At 40.4% G+C, this 12,604-nt stretch overlaps 1 protein-coding gene across 1 annotated transcript in view; it reads left to right on the top strand.

Annotated features, from left to right (window-relative positions):
• The window catches only part of LOC115200981 (proline-rich protein 12), a 47,338-nt gene extending 38,540 nt beyond the window's left edge, over positions 1 to 8,798 (top strand). Inside the window, exons 13-15 of the mRNA XM_029764151.1 lie at positions 2,658 to 2,789; positions 6,257 to 6,352; positions 7,274 to 8,798. Coding sequence (XP_029620011.1) covers positions 2,658 to 2,789; positions 6,257 to 6,352; positions 7,274 to 7,408 — 363 coding nt within the window. The 3' untranslated portion in view covers positions 7,409 to 8,798. The remainder of the gene's footprint in view (positions 1 to 2,657; positions 2,790 to 6,256; positions 6,353 to 7,273) is intronic.
• Positions 8,799 to 12,604: the final 3,806 nt, after the last annotated feature.

Raw genomic sequence — 12,604 nt, 5'->3', positions numbered from 1 at the left:
TGAATTTTGGCCCATTCCTCCTGACAGAGCTGGTGTAGCTGAGTCAGGTTTGTAGGCCTCCTTGCTCACACACGCTTTTTCAGTTCTGCCCACACATTTTCTATGGGATTGAGGTCGAGGCTTTGTGATGGCCACTCCAATACCTTGACATTGTTGTCCTTAAGCCATTTTGCCACAACATTGGAAGTATGCTTGGGGTCATTGTCCATTTGAAAGACCCATTTGCGACTAAGCTTTAACTTCCTGACTGATGTATTGACATGTTGCTTCAATATATACACATTGTCCTGCCTCATGATGCCATCTATTTTATGAAGTGCACCAGTCCCTCCTGCAGCAAAGCACCCACACAACATGATGCTGCCACCCCCGTGCTTCATGGTTGGGATGGTGTTCTTCGGCTTGCAAGCCTCCCCCTTTTCCCTCCAAACATAATGATGGCCATTATGGCCAAACAGTTCTATTTTTGTTTCATCAGATCAGAGGACATTTCTCCAAAAAGTACGATCTTTGTCCCCATGTGCAGTTGCAAACCGTAGTCTGGCTTTTTTGTGGCGGTTTTGGAGCAGTGGCTTCTTCCTTACTGAGCGGCCTTTCAGGATATGTCGATTTATAGGACTCGTTTTACTGTGGACATAGATACTTTTGTGCCTGTTTCCTCAAGCATCTTCACAAGGTCCTTTGCTGCTGTTCTGGGATTGATTTGCACTTTTCGCACCAAAGTACGTTCATCTCTAGGAGACAGGTGTCTCCTTCCTGAGTGGTATGACGGCTACGTGGTCCCATGGTGTTTATACTTGCGTACTATTGTTTGTACAGATGAACGTGGTACCTTCAGGCGTTTGGAAATTGCTCCCAAGGATGAACCATACTTGTAGAGGTCTACAATATTTATTCTGAGGTCTTGGCTGATTTTATTTTTATTTTCCCATGATGTCAAGCAAAAAGGCACTAAGTTTGAAGGTAGCCTTTGAAATACATCCACAGGTACACCTCCAATTGACTCAAATGATGTCAATTAGCCTATCAGAAGCTTCTAAAGCCATGACATAATTTTCTGGAATTTTCCAAGCTGTTTAAAGGCACAGTCAATTTATTGCATGTAAACGTCTGACCCACTGGAATTGTGATACAGTGAATTATAAGTCAAATAATCTGTCTGTAAACAATTGTTGGAAAAATTACTTGTCATGGACAAAGTAGATGTCCTAACCGTCTTGCCAAAACTATAGTTTGTTAACAAGTGGTTGAAAAATGAGTTTTAATGACTCCAACCTAAGTGTATGTAAATTTCCGACTTCAACTGTATATATATTCAAAGTAGCCACCCTTTGCCTTGATGACAGCTTTGCACACTCTTGCCATTCTCTCAACCAGCTTAATGAGGTAGTCACCTGGAATGCATTTAAATTAACAGGTGCGCCTTGTTAAGTTAATTTGTGGAATTCATTTCCTTCATTACTTTAATGATGCACCAACACATTACATGATTGACCGCTTTAATGATGGACCAGCACATTTATAGGTCAGTCAATACGGAACATTTCAAGAACTTTGAAAGTTTCTTCAAGTGCAGTCGCAAAAGCCAACAAGCGCTATGATGAAACTGTCTCTCATGAGGACAGCTACAGGAAAGGAAGACCCAGAGTTACCTCTGCTGCAGAGGATAAGTTCATTGGAGTTACCAGCCTCAAAAATTGCAGGCCAAATAAATACTTCACAAAGTTCAAGTGACAGACACATCTCAACATCAACTGTTCAGAGGATTCTGTGTGAATCAGGCCTTCATGGTTGAATTCCTGCAAAGAAACCACTACTAAAGGACACCAATAAGAAGAAGATACTTGCTTGGGCCAAGAAACACGAGCAATGGACATTAGACCCGTGGAAATGTGTCCTTTTTGGTCTGAGTCCAAATTTGAGATTTTTGGTTCCAACCGCCGTGTCTTTGTGAGACGCAGAGTAGGTGAACGGATGATATCCGCATCAATTGTTCCCACCGTGAAGCATGGAGGTGGTGTGATGGTGTGGGGGTGCTTTGCTGGTGACACTGTTTGTGATTTATTTAGAGTTCAAGGCACACTTAACCAGCATGGCTACCACAGCATTCTGCAGCGGTATGCCATCCCATCTGGTTTGAGCTTAGTCCCACTATCATTTGTTTTTCAGCAGGACAATGACCCGAAACACACCTCCAGGCTGTGTAAGGGCTATTTGACCAAGGAGAGTGTGAAGACCATGTCATCTGATGTAGCACGCCATCAATCATCCAACCTCAACCCAATTGAGATGGGTTGGGATGAGTTGGACCGCAGAGTGAAGGAAAAGCAGCCAACAAGTGCTCAGCATATGTGGGAAGTCCTTTAAGACTATTGGAAAAGCATTCCTCAAGAAGGTGGTTGAGAGAATGCCAAGAGTGTGCAAAGCTGTCAAGGCAAATGGTGGCTAATTTGAAGAATCTGAAATGTAAAATATATTTTGATTTGTTTAACACCTTTTTTCGTTACTACATAATTCTATGTGTCGTTTTGATGTCTTCACTTATTCTAGTGTAGAAAATAGTACAAAAAACAACTCATTCAAGAGTTTTTCTTTATGTCCAAACTTTTGACTATGTGTGTGTTTGGTTTCCTCCCATTTTCTCTCCACATGTTTAGGAGACCCTGCACATGTATCCTCATATGACGGCGGACCCCCTGGACTCAGGAGCTGTGTTGATGCGGCTCAGTGGGGAGGGCTACAACCGCAAGACCCTTAACAGAGTCAAGAAGAGCCTACCCAAACCACAGGTGTGTGTTTGTAGGTAGTTCTGATGTGGGTGGTTTTGCATACCAAATATGCCAGATGATGTTGTTGGGGGGGGGGGGGGGGGGCAGCAGAGGGAGATGCTCATTTTGGAGGTGGGTTGCTCTTTTGATTCCTATATGGAGCAGACCTTTGCTGCCAAGTTGCTGAATTACCACCCCATCATGCCTTGGTTACCAGTAGGGATGTGACAAATGGAAAACATTTATTTCATGTTTAAACTGCTTTATCGGTTTCCCGTTAAAACGATAGAAATTCATAAAAGTATTGCCACACAGGACTTTGATGCTGTCGCTTGCCTTTTTCCAACTCTTACCGACGATGACGTAGTGGTGGAATCGTCTCCAAAATAATTGATTCCTCGACTCCTTGCACGTTGCCTTCCGACATCTACTCACAAGTGTCAAGATTCAGTATTTGTTTAACAGAGGAGACAAATTTAGATGCTGTACTTTCGAGAACGTAAACACTCGCATCTTTCATAGCGAGCTAGCGAGAGACGGAGAGGGGAGGGTCACGATAGAGTCAGGTCGGCCACCAGGCAGACATTCAGAACCGTGCGCTAGGCCTGTCTATTGGCAATCAATAGCTGTATCTCACAGTTTCTATCTCACAATGTCTCTCAACTTCTGTAAAGCGGGGCCTATCATCAATGAATAGGCTAGGATATTGAGATGAGTGAGATACAACATTTCAGTCACACACAGTATGTGTGCAGGTTCGCTTCACGTTTTTCACAGCGTGGTAGCCACGGGACCAAAACAGCGAAGAAGTTGAGCCTCGAGCGCCAACCTTTTTAGTAATTGCGAAAATTGACCCACTATGCTGTTTACTTTCTGCATCTACGTACATTTAAAAAAATAAGAATTGGGTTAGGGATTCTTCTTAACGTTAAGGATCCCAATTTTGTTTAAACGTTCAAATCAAACTTTATTTGTCACATGCGCCGTGAAATGTTTGCTGCTCTGGCACCCCAATGGTGGAACAAGCTCCCTCACGACGCCAGGACAGCGGAGTCAATCATCACCTTCCGGAGACACCTGAAATCCCACCTCTTTAAGGAATACCTGGGATAGGATAAAGTAATCCTTCTAACCCCCCCCCCCCCCTAAAAGATTTAGATGCACTATTGTAAAGTGGTTGTTCCACTGGATATCATAAGGTGAATGCACCAATTTGTAAGTCGCTCTGGATAAGAGCGTCTGCTAAATGACTTAAATGTAATGTAAATGAAATGCTTACTTACAAGCCCTTCACCGACAATGCAGTTCAAGAACGAGTTAAGAAAATATTTAGCAAATAAACTAAAGTAACACAAGAACGAGGCTATATATAGGTGGTACCACTACCGAGTCAATGTACAAGTTAGTCGAGGTCATTTGTACACCAGTTACCAGTGCAAAGTTGTGGTACTGATATTTGGGAGCCTCGGCCGTGTACATAGGCTTGACAGTACATGGCCTTCAGATTGCAGGCCTGCATAAGACAGGCAAAGCAGCTAGCTAGTTACTGCTCTGTGTCAGCTGTCATGGGCAGCTTAGCTGTATGGAGAAGGTGCTTTTTGTATCCCTGAGTGTCCATATACATTGACTTCAGAAAGTATTCTCAACCCTGGACTTCAAGATTTTGTTGTTACAGCCTGAATTTAAAATGGATTCATTTGATATTTTGTGTCATGGCCTACACACAATACCCCCATAATGTCAAAATGGAGTTATGTTTTACAAATTAATTCAAAATAAAAAGCTGAAATGTCTTCAGTCAATAAGTATTCAATCCCTTTGTTATGGCAAGCCTAAATAAGTTCATGAGTAAAAATGTGCACAAATCACATAAGTTGGATGGACTCATTCTGTGTGCAATAATACTGTCTAACATGATTTTTTTAATAACTACCTCATCTCTGTACCCCACACATATACAATTATCTATGAAGTCCATCAGTCGAGCAGTGAATTTCAAACAAAGACAGGCGAGGTTTTCCAATGCCTTGCTAAGATGGGCACTTATTGATAGAAATAAAAAAAAGCAGATATTGAATATCCCTTTGAGCATGGTGAAGTTATTAATTACACTTTGGATGGTGTATCAATACACCCAGTCACTACAAAGATACAGGCGTCCTTCCTAACTCAATTGCCGGAGCTGAAGGAAATCGCTCAGGAATTTCACCATGATGCCAATGCTGACTTTTAAAACAGTTAGAGTTGAATGGCTCTAACAGGAGAACTGAGGATGGATCAACAACATTGTAGTTACTCCACAATACTAACCTAAATGACAGAGTGAAAAGGAAACCTGTACAAAATACAAATATTCCAAAACATGGATCCTGTTTGCAACAAGGCACTAAATAAGGCAGAAAATGTGGATACAAGGCCTTATGTTTGAGGCAAATCCAACACCAACACATCACTGAGTACCTCTCATCATATTTTCAAACATGGTGGTGGATTCATCATGTTATGGGGTATGCTTGTCATCGGCAAGGACTATGGAGTTTTTTTTTTTAAATAAAAAGAAACGGAATAGAGCTAAGCACAGGCAAAATCCTAGAGGGAAAACCTGGTTGTCTGCTTTCCTACAGACACTGGAAGACAAATTCACCTTTCAGCAGGACAATAACCTTAAACGCATGGCCAAATATACACTGGAGTTGCTTACCAAGACGACATTGAATGTTCCTGAGTGGCCGAGATACAGTTTTGACTTCAATCGGCTTGAAAATCTATGGCAAGACTTGAACATGGCTGTCTAGCAATGATCAACACCCAGCTTGACTGAGCTTGAAAAATGTTAAAAAGAATAATGTGCAAATATTGTACAATCCAGGTGTGCAATGCTCTTAGAGACTTAACCAGAAATACTCACAGCTGTAATCCCTGCCAACAGTGATTCTAACATGTATGGAGTCAGGGGTGTTTGAGATGTGTATTTAATTTTCAATACATTTGCACAAAATAATAAAAACATGTTTTTACTTTGTCATTATGGGGTATTGTGTGTAAATGCGTGAGAGGAAAAAAATATATTTAATCAATTTTGAATTCCGTCTGTAACGCAACAATGTGGAATAAGGTGAGGGGTGTGGATCATTTCTGAAGGCACTGTCTGTGTCCGTTGAACTGTTTCAATTCTTCGGCTGTAATGTCATTTGTGGATTCAAATAAAGTATTTTGTGTATATGTGTTTTTGAGGGGGCGGGTGTGTTTGTTTGTGGGTATTTGCAGTGTGTGGGTATTTACAGTGACTGTGTTTTATGTTAAAGGCATTACCAACAATCAGTTCAACAGTTGCTAGGTTGCGTTGCCCATCTTTCCCATAAGTTGATAGTTTGTTTGTAGGTATTTGTGTGTGTGTCATGTGCATTCTCATGTCGCACTGTTGAACCTTGATTATATAGGTGGATTTTATTCTCTCCATATATTGTTTTTAATCTGTTTTCCCCCAGGACCTTAAACTGTCAACAGAATCATGTCGGATCTACAGCCTCTACCACTCACTGCATCATTATAAATATCATACTTTCTTACACTGCAAGAAAGAGGTAAGGACATCCGCCCTGTATTTTATATTATTGTAATAGATACACCTATTTCATATATATTTCTCTTGTTGATATTGAAATATTGTATCAAGAACAGTTATTTGTGTCTCCCTACTATGATTTATTTAAATATTGTTTCAATTTACCCAGCAGAGATATTACCCAAATGTGTTTTATTCCTTTATCCTTGCTTAAACACACCAGATATATTGTGGTTGAAATCCCCTGCTGACATAGATTAAATTAAATTCATTTTTGCTAATCAACAATGGTTGATAGGAATTCTAAATATTGTGTATATATTAATGCTGTCAAACAATTAAAATAAATAATTGCATGATTTTTCAGTAGTTAATCACGATTTAATTGCAATTTTTGAAATTGCTCAAATTTGGCTCTAAAAAGCAGGGCATTGAGTTACAGGCATACTATGCTTTGATTGTAAGGGACAGAAACACACAATTATCTGTATGAGAGCATTTTGTTTCTGAATGTTTTAAGTAGGCTTACTCCCTCTTATCAATGTTCTTGAAGTTTAAGACTTGCACATAGTCACACACACACTCAAGTACTGTTAAAGCTTCAGGCATTCTAAATGAGTGTTCTCCCAATTTCTGAAACAAGGAGCATATCAACCTGTCCAAATATGTTGTGAGTTCCACAGAAGACAACAGATCAGCCAGGCCTGGGCTACTTATCCATGTTCTTCAACATGAACTAGTCACAAGCTGTAACGCGTTAACGCATAAACTTTGACAGCCCTAGTTTATATTAATATTGTGTTTACCCAGCATAGATGATGTTTATTCCTTGTGTAGACACACCATAGCCTTGAGACATGTACTTCTATTTTTCAAATAGACATATTACCATAGTCTAAATATACTGTATATTGTGCTTATATTTGTGTTTCCCTGGCAGACCAACACTATAGAGCAGGCAGCTGAGGACCCTGGGCAGGAGGAGGTGGTGCAGCAGTGTATGGCCAACCAGGGCTGGCTGGACACCCTCTTCAACTCCTTCATCGAGCTGCTCACACTCAGCGCCAAGGCCTGAGCGACAGACAGAGGGGATGGAAGACAGAAAGAAAAGCGAAAGAACAAAAGGCACAGAAACTAGGTCCCAGGAACGGTGAGGTGGGCGAACAAGGGGAAACGAGGTAAGAGGTCCCATCCCACCTGGAGTCGTGTGGGTCCGACGGACAACTTGAAAGGCCACTCTAGGAACTAGAGGGTCGGTAGGTGTGACCTTGGAGAGTGACCTCTCCTTAGTTCAATGACTAAAATATAGCAATTAATTGACTTGACCTTGAGAATGGATGATGACCCCACAGGAGCTGGTGTTGTTCCTGATTGGTCAAGAGATGACACTGACCAATCAGGAGGCAAAGACCAAGGTGAGAAAATACACCGAAGGCAGAAGGAGGATCTATTGCACCTGGTCACGTGGATTGTCTCACAGACATCATAAAACTGTGCATCATACAAAAACGTTTCAGAGAATCTATTACTGTCCATTTTTACATAAATGATTTGTTTTTAAACATTGCATTAGAGTGCAGTGAGCGGTTTGAATATATGGCTTGTCTGTGGAAAGGATGCAACATAACGGTGTTAATTCTCTCACTCGTTCTATGCGACAGTAAGCAGCGGCACCGGTGAGCTATGTGATAATATATAAACCCATTTAAATTATTTATATGAGGAGGATTTTAACAAACTCTCACAAGTGCTGGGATGCCGCCTTAGCATTAACATTTTTTCACAGGTTAAATGTTCAATTGTACGTACACCCACATATCCGAGCTGTCTTGTCTTTTTCTTTGACACAAAAGATGGGTGGATGAGACGGAAACGTGGCATCAACTTTGTCTGTAAAAGTAGAGAAAGGGTATATTTGAAACCGACATTGTAGTGCTTTAGTTTATCAGAATCATGCAGCTGCAAAGAGAAAGAAACATTATCAAGTTCCCTTACAGGAATGGTTATAAATGAGTAATATTTAAAGAGAAAATGGTCATTTTCATTTTTATGTTTGATGTTTTGCATATTGCTATGACATATTTTGGGAAGAAATTCATTTTTTCCTTGGAAAGAAAGTCTGTAAATATTGTACAGTTCTTGACAAATCTTTGTTTATACATTAGATACTCAGCGAAATGTTTTGCCATGAGCAGCACCACAGATATTGAGATGAGCGAGATGCAAGACTTCTCTCTGTCATACACAGTATCTGAGCATGTGAACGGGTTCGCTTCACACTGTTGCAGCCTGGTAGCCACGGGACCAAAACAGTGGAGAAGTTGAGCCTCGCGCTTCAATCCTTTTAGTTGTTGCGGAAATTGACCCACTATGCTGTTTACTTTCTGCATCCACATCATATCGCTGAGTCTACCTTTAAATAACTCTCCTGTATTTGAAACACAAATAAAAACGGCAAAGAACAATTTGTTGTTGAAGTCAATTAATGTATATGAAATAGATTAGATTACAGAAGGGAAGTGGTGACGTAGAAGCTGGAAAAAGAAACTAAAGACAGCATTTTTGCTCATGGGGCATTTAAACCAGGTATAACATACGGCGACTTTCCTGGTACAACCTGTTAAGCGAAACATGACATGTGCTATCTGCTTGCGCATGTCCTGATTGTGCATGTCCAACAAAGAAGCCCATCTGTCATGGGGTGGGTAAATTAAAATTTCAGTCTTTTCTGGCTAGGTCGCAAGTTTTTTTTTTTTGTTCTTTGTAATGCGTCTTTGGGTGCTATCGTCCAAGTCAATGTTATTAAAAACCTTTTAAGGATCGGACCCTTTTTTCCAATTTTCACCTAAAATGACATACCCAAATCTAACTGCCTGTAGCTCAGGCCCTGAAGCAAGGATATGCATATTCTTGGTAGAATTTGAAAGGAAACACTTTGAAGTTTGTGGAAATGTGAAAGGCATGTAGGAGAATATCACACATTAGATCTGGTAAAAGATAATACAATGAAAAAAACTAATTTGTTTTGTACCATCTTTGAAATGCAAGATATAGGTCAATGTATTATTCCAGCCCAGGTGCAATTTAGATTTTGGCCACTAGATGGCAGCAGTATATGTGCAACGTTTCGGACTGATCCAATGAACCATTGCATTTCTGTTCAAACTTTTGTATCAAGACTGTCCAAATGTGCCTAATTTGTTCATTAATAACGTTTCATGTTCAAAACTGTGCACTCTCCTCAAACAATAGCATGGTATTCTTTCCCTGTAATAACTACTGTAAATTGGACAGTGCAGTTAGATTAACAAGAATTTAAGCTTTCTGCCAATATCAGATATGTCTGTGTCCTGGGAAATGTTCTTGTTACTTACAACCTCATGCTAATCTTATTAGCCTACATTAGCTCAACCGTCCCACAGGGGACCCACCAATCCTGAAGAAGTTTTAAGAGTTTGCTACAAGTGTAGCTAACGTTGTAGCCTGATGCTATCTACCGAAATTGCTTATGTAAAGCTATTTTGCAAGCTATTTTTAAGTTAGCTAGCTACTAGGCAAGCTAGCTCGATTCATTTCAGGCTGAGCACAACATTTTTAACACTGCTTTTTTCTGATAAATATATTCATTGCATCCGCCATTGGAGTCCAGTTTCATAATATTACCGTATGTCCCAGCTGCTTGCCGTAGTTTTGAAGTAATCACAATAAACAGGTCTTATTTTAGGGCATTTTTCACCCTTCCAGCTGCTATTAGTTCTATTGAACACTGGCAACAACTCGCCTTCCGAACGTTCTATTCCCAACCCATTGTTCTGCTTCACGATGCAATTTAAACTGGCAGGAGAAATTGACAATTTTTGTTTTCTAAATGGCTTCTGGGTAATTTGATATGCGTCAATCTGTTCGTTCGTAGGCATCGAATGCTGTGCAGGTTCACTGAGTTGCAAACCAAATGGATGGGTCTAGCTCATTTATTTGTTGATCTGATGTAGTTGGTACCTCAGATTATCAACCCAGCGAAATAAGTATGTAGTATCCGTAGATGGCCACCGTGAGGAGCAGGAGTTATAAACCCATACAATTTTTTTGCTGGGAAAAAACGCTAACCATTTTAACCCTGAACAGTCAGTAAACTTAGAATAGGGTAGTCTATAACACTTTAAGAAATAATTGTTTTCTTTATATTATGTCAGTAAATACCATTATAGGACTAAATACTTAGGTTAAGTATTTGCTGTTTTTTTAATTGTATGGTATTTTTTTTATTGCAAGGCAGAACACTTCTTAACAAAAACTATTTAAACGATTTAAACTTTTTTATTTCAAATGTGGTTTGAACTGTGACTTTCACTATGTGAAAGTCCAGCAATTGGCAGGTTTGAGACTGATTTCTTGAATTAATAAGAAAAATATACTCTACTTTATTTCACAGCTGTCTCCAATGTCTTTACGGTCTTCTTTTGAATATTTACAGGTCCACTTCTGGCAGCAGGTATTGCAGTAAGGAAACCACTCAGCAGAAGCAAAGGCTCTTTTGAGAGCCACCATATTTATTAAAAACAACTAATTTCCTGTGTCTGTGTTTTTTATACAGTGCATTCTGAAAGTATCCAGACCTTGACTTTTTACAGATTTTGTTACATTACAGCCTTATTCTAAAATTGATTAAATCGTTTTTCCCCCCCTCATTGATCTACACACAATACCCCATAATGACAAAGCAAAAGCAGGTTTTTTGAAATTTTGGCCAAACCCCCCCAGGAATATGACATTTACATAAGTATTCAGACCCTTTACTCAGTCCTTTCTTGAAGCACCTTTGGCAGCGATAACAGCCTCAAGTCTTGGGTTTGACGCTACAAGCTTGGCACACCTGTATTTGGGGATTTTCTCCCATTCTTCTCTGCAGATCCTCTCAAGCGCTGTCAGGTTAGATGGGGAGCGTTGCTGCACAGCTATTTTCAGGTCTTTCCAGAGATGTTCGATTGTGTTCAAGTCCGGACTCTGGCTGGGCAACTCAAGGATATTGAGAGACTTGTCCCAAAGCCACTTCTTGGCTGTGTGCTTAGGGTCATTGTCCTGTTGGAAGGTGAACCTTCGCCCCAGTGTGAGGTCCTGAGCGCTCTGGACCTTTCAAGGCTCTCACTGTACTTTGCTCTGTTCATCTTTCCCTGTCCTGACTAATCTCACAGTCCCTGCCGCTGAAAAACATCCCCACAGCATGACGCTGCCACCACCATGCTTCAACGTAGCGATGGTGCCAGGTTTCCTCCAGACGTGAAGCTTGGCATTCAGGCCAAAGAGTTCAACTTGGTTTCATCAGACCAGAGAATCTTGTTTCTCATGGTCTGAAAGTCCTTTAGGTTCCTTTTGGCAAACTCCAAGCGGGCTGTCATGTGCCATTTACTGAGGAGTGGCTTCCGTCTGGGCACTCTACCATAAAGGCCTGATTGGTGGAGTGCTGCAGAGATGGTTGTCCTTCTGGAAGGTTCTCCCATCTCCACAGAGGAACTCTAGAGCTCTGTCAGAATGACCATCGGGTTCTTGGTCACCTCCCTGACCAAGGCCCTTCTCCCCCGGTTGCTCAGTTTGGCTGGGCGGCCAGCTCTAGGAAGAGTCTTGGTGGTTCCAAACTTCTTCCATTTAAGAATGATGGAAGCCATTGTGTCCTTGGACCTTCAATGTGGCAGAAATGTACCCTTCCACTCCTACGGACAATTTCCTTCGACCTCATGGCAATGTTTTTCTTCTGTAGGACCTTATATAGATGAGTAGGTGCCTTTCCAAATCATATCATATCAATTGAATTTAGCACAGGTGGACTTCAATCAAGTTGTAGAAATATCTCAAGGATGATCAATGGAAGCAGGATGCACCTGAGCTCAATTTTGAGTCTCATACTAAAGGGTCTGTATGCTTTTGTAAATAAGGTATTTCAGTATATTTGTAATACATTTGCAAAAATGTCTAAACCTATTTTCACTTTGTCATTATGGAGTATTGTGTGTAGATTTACATTTTTTTTATTTAATCCATTTTAGAGTAAGCTATAACGTAAAATGTGGAGAAAGGGAAGGGGTCTGAATACTTTCTGAATGCACTGTATGTTAACGCTAGAATTCATAGTTACTACATCCATTTTTGGACTTGTAAAGTATTGATGAATAACATGGATCCCTTTTTGATTCTTGAAGAATATTACATGTACCCCATAAGAACCCAAAATACACGTTTCTTTTATGCCAATGTTTATAAACAATGTAAATACATT

Source organism: Salmo trutta, chromosome 10 (genome assembly GCF_901001165.1).
Source record: "Salmo trutta chromosome 10, fSalTru1.1, whole genome shotgun sequence".
In the NCBI taxonomy this organism is placed as follows: domain Eukaryota; kingdom Metazoa; phylum Chordata; class Actinopteri; order Salmoniformes; family Salmonidae; genus Salmo; species Salmo trutta.
This window is presented reverse-complemented; position numbering and strand designations above follow the sequence as displayed.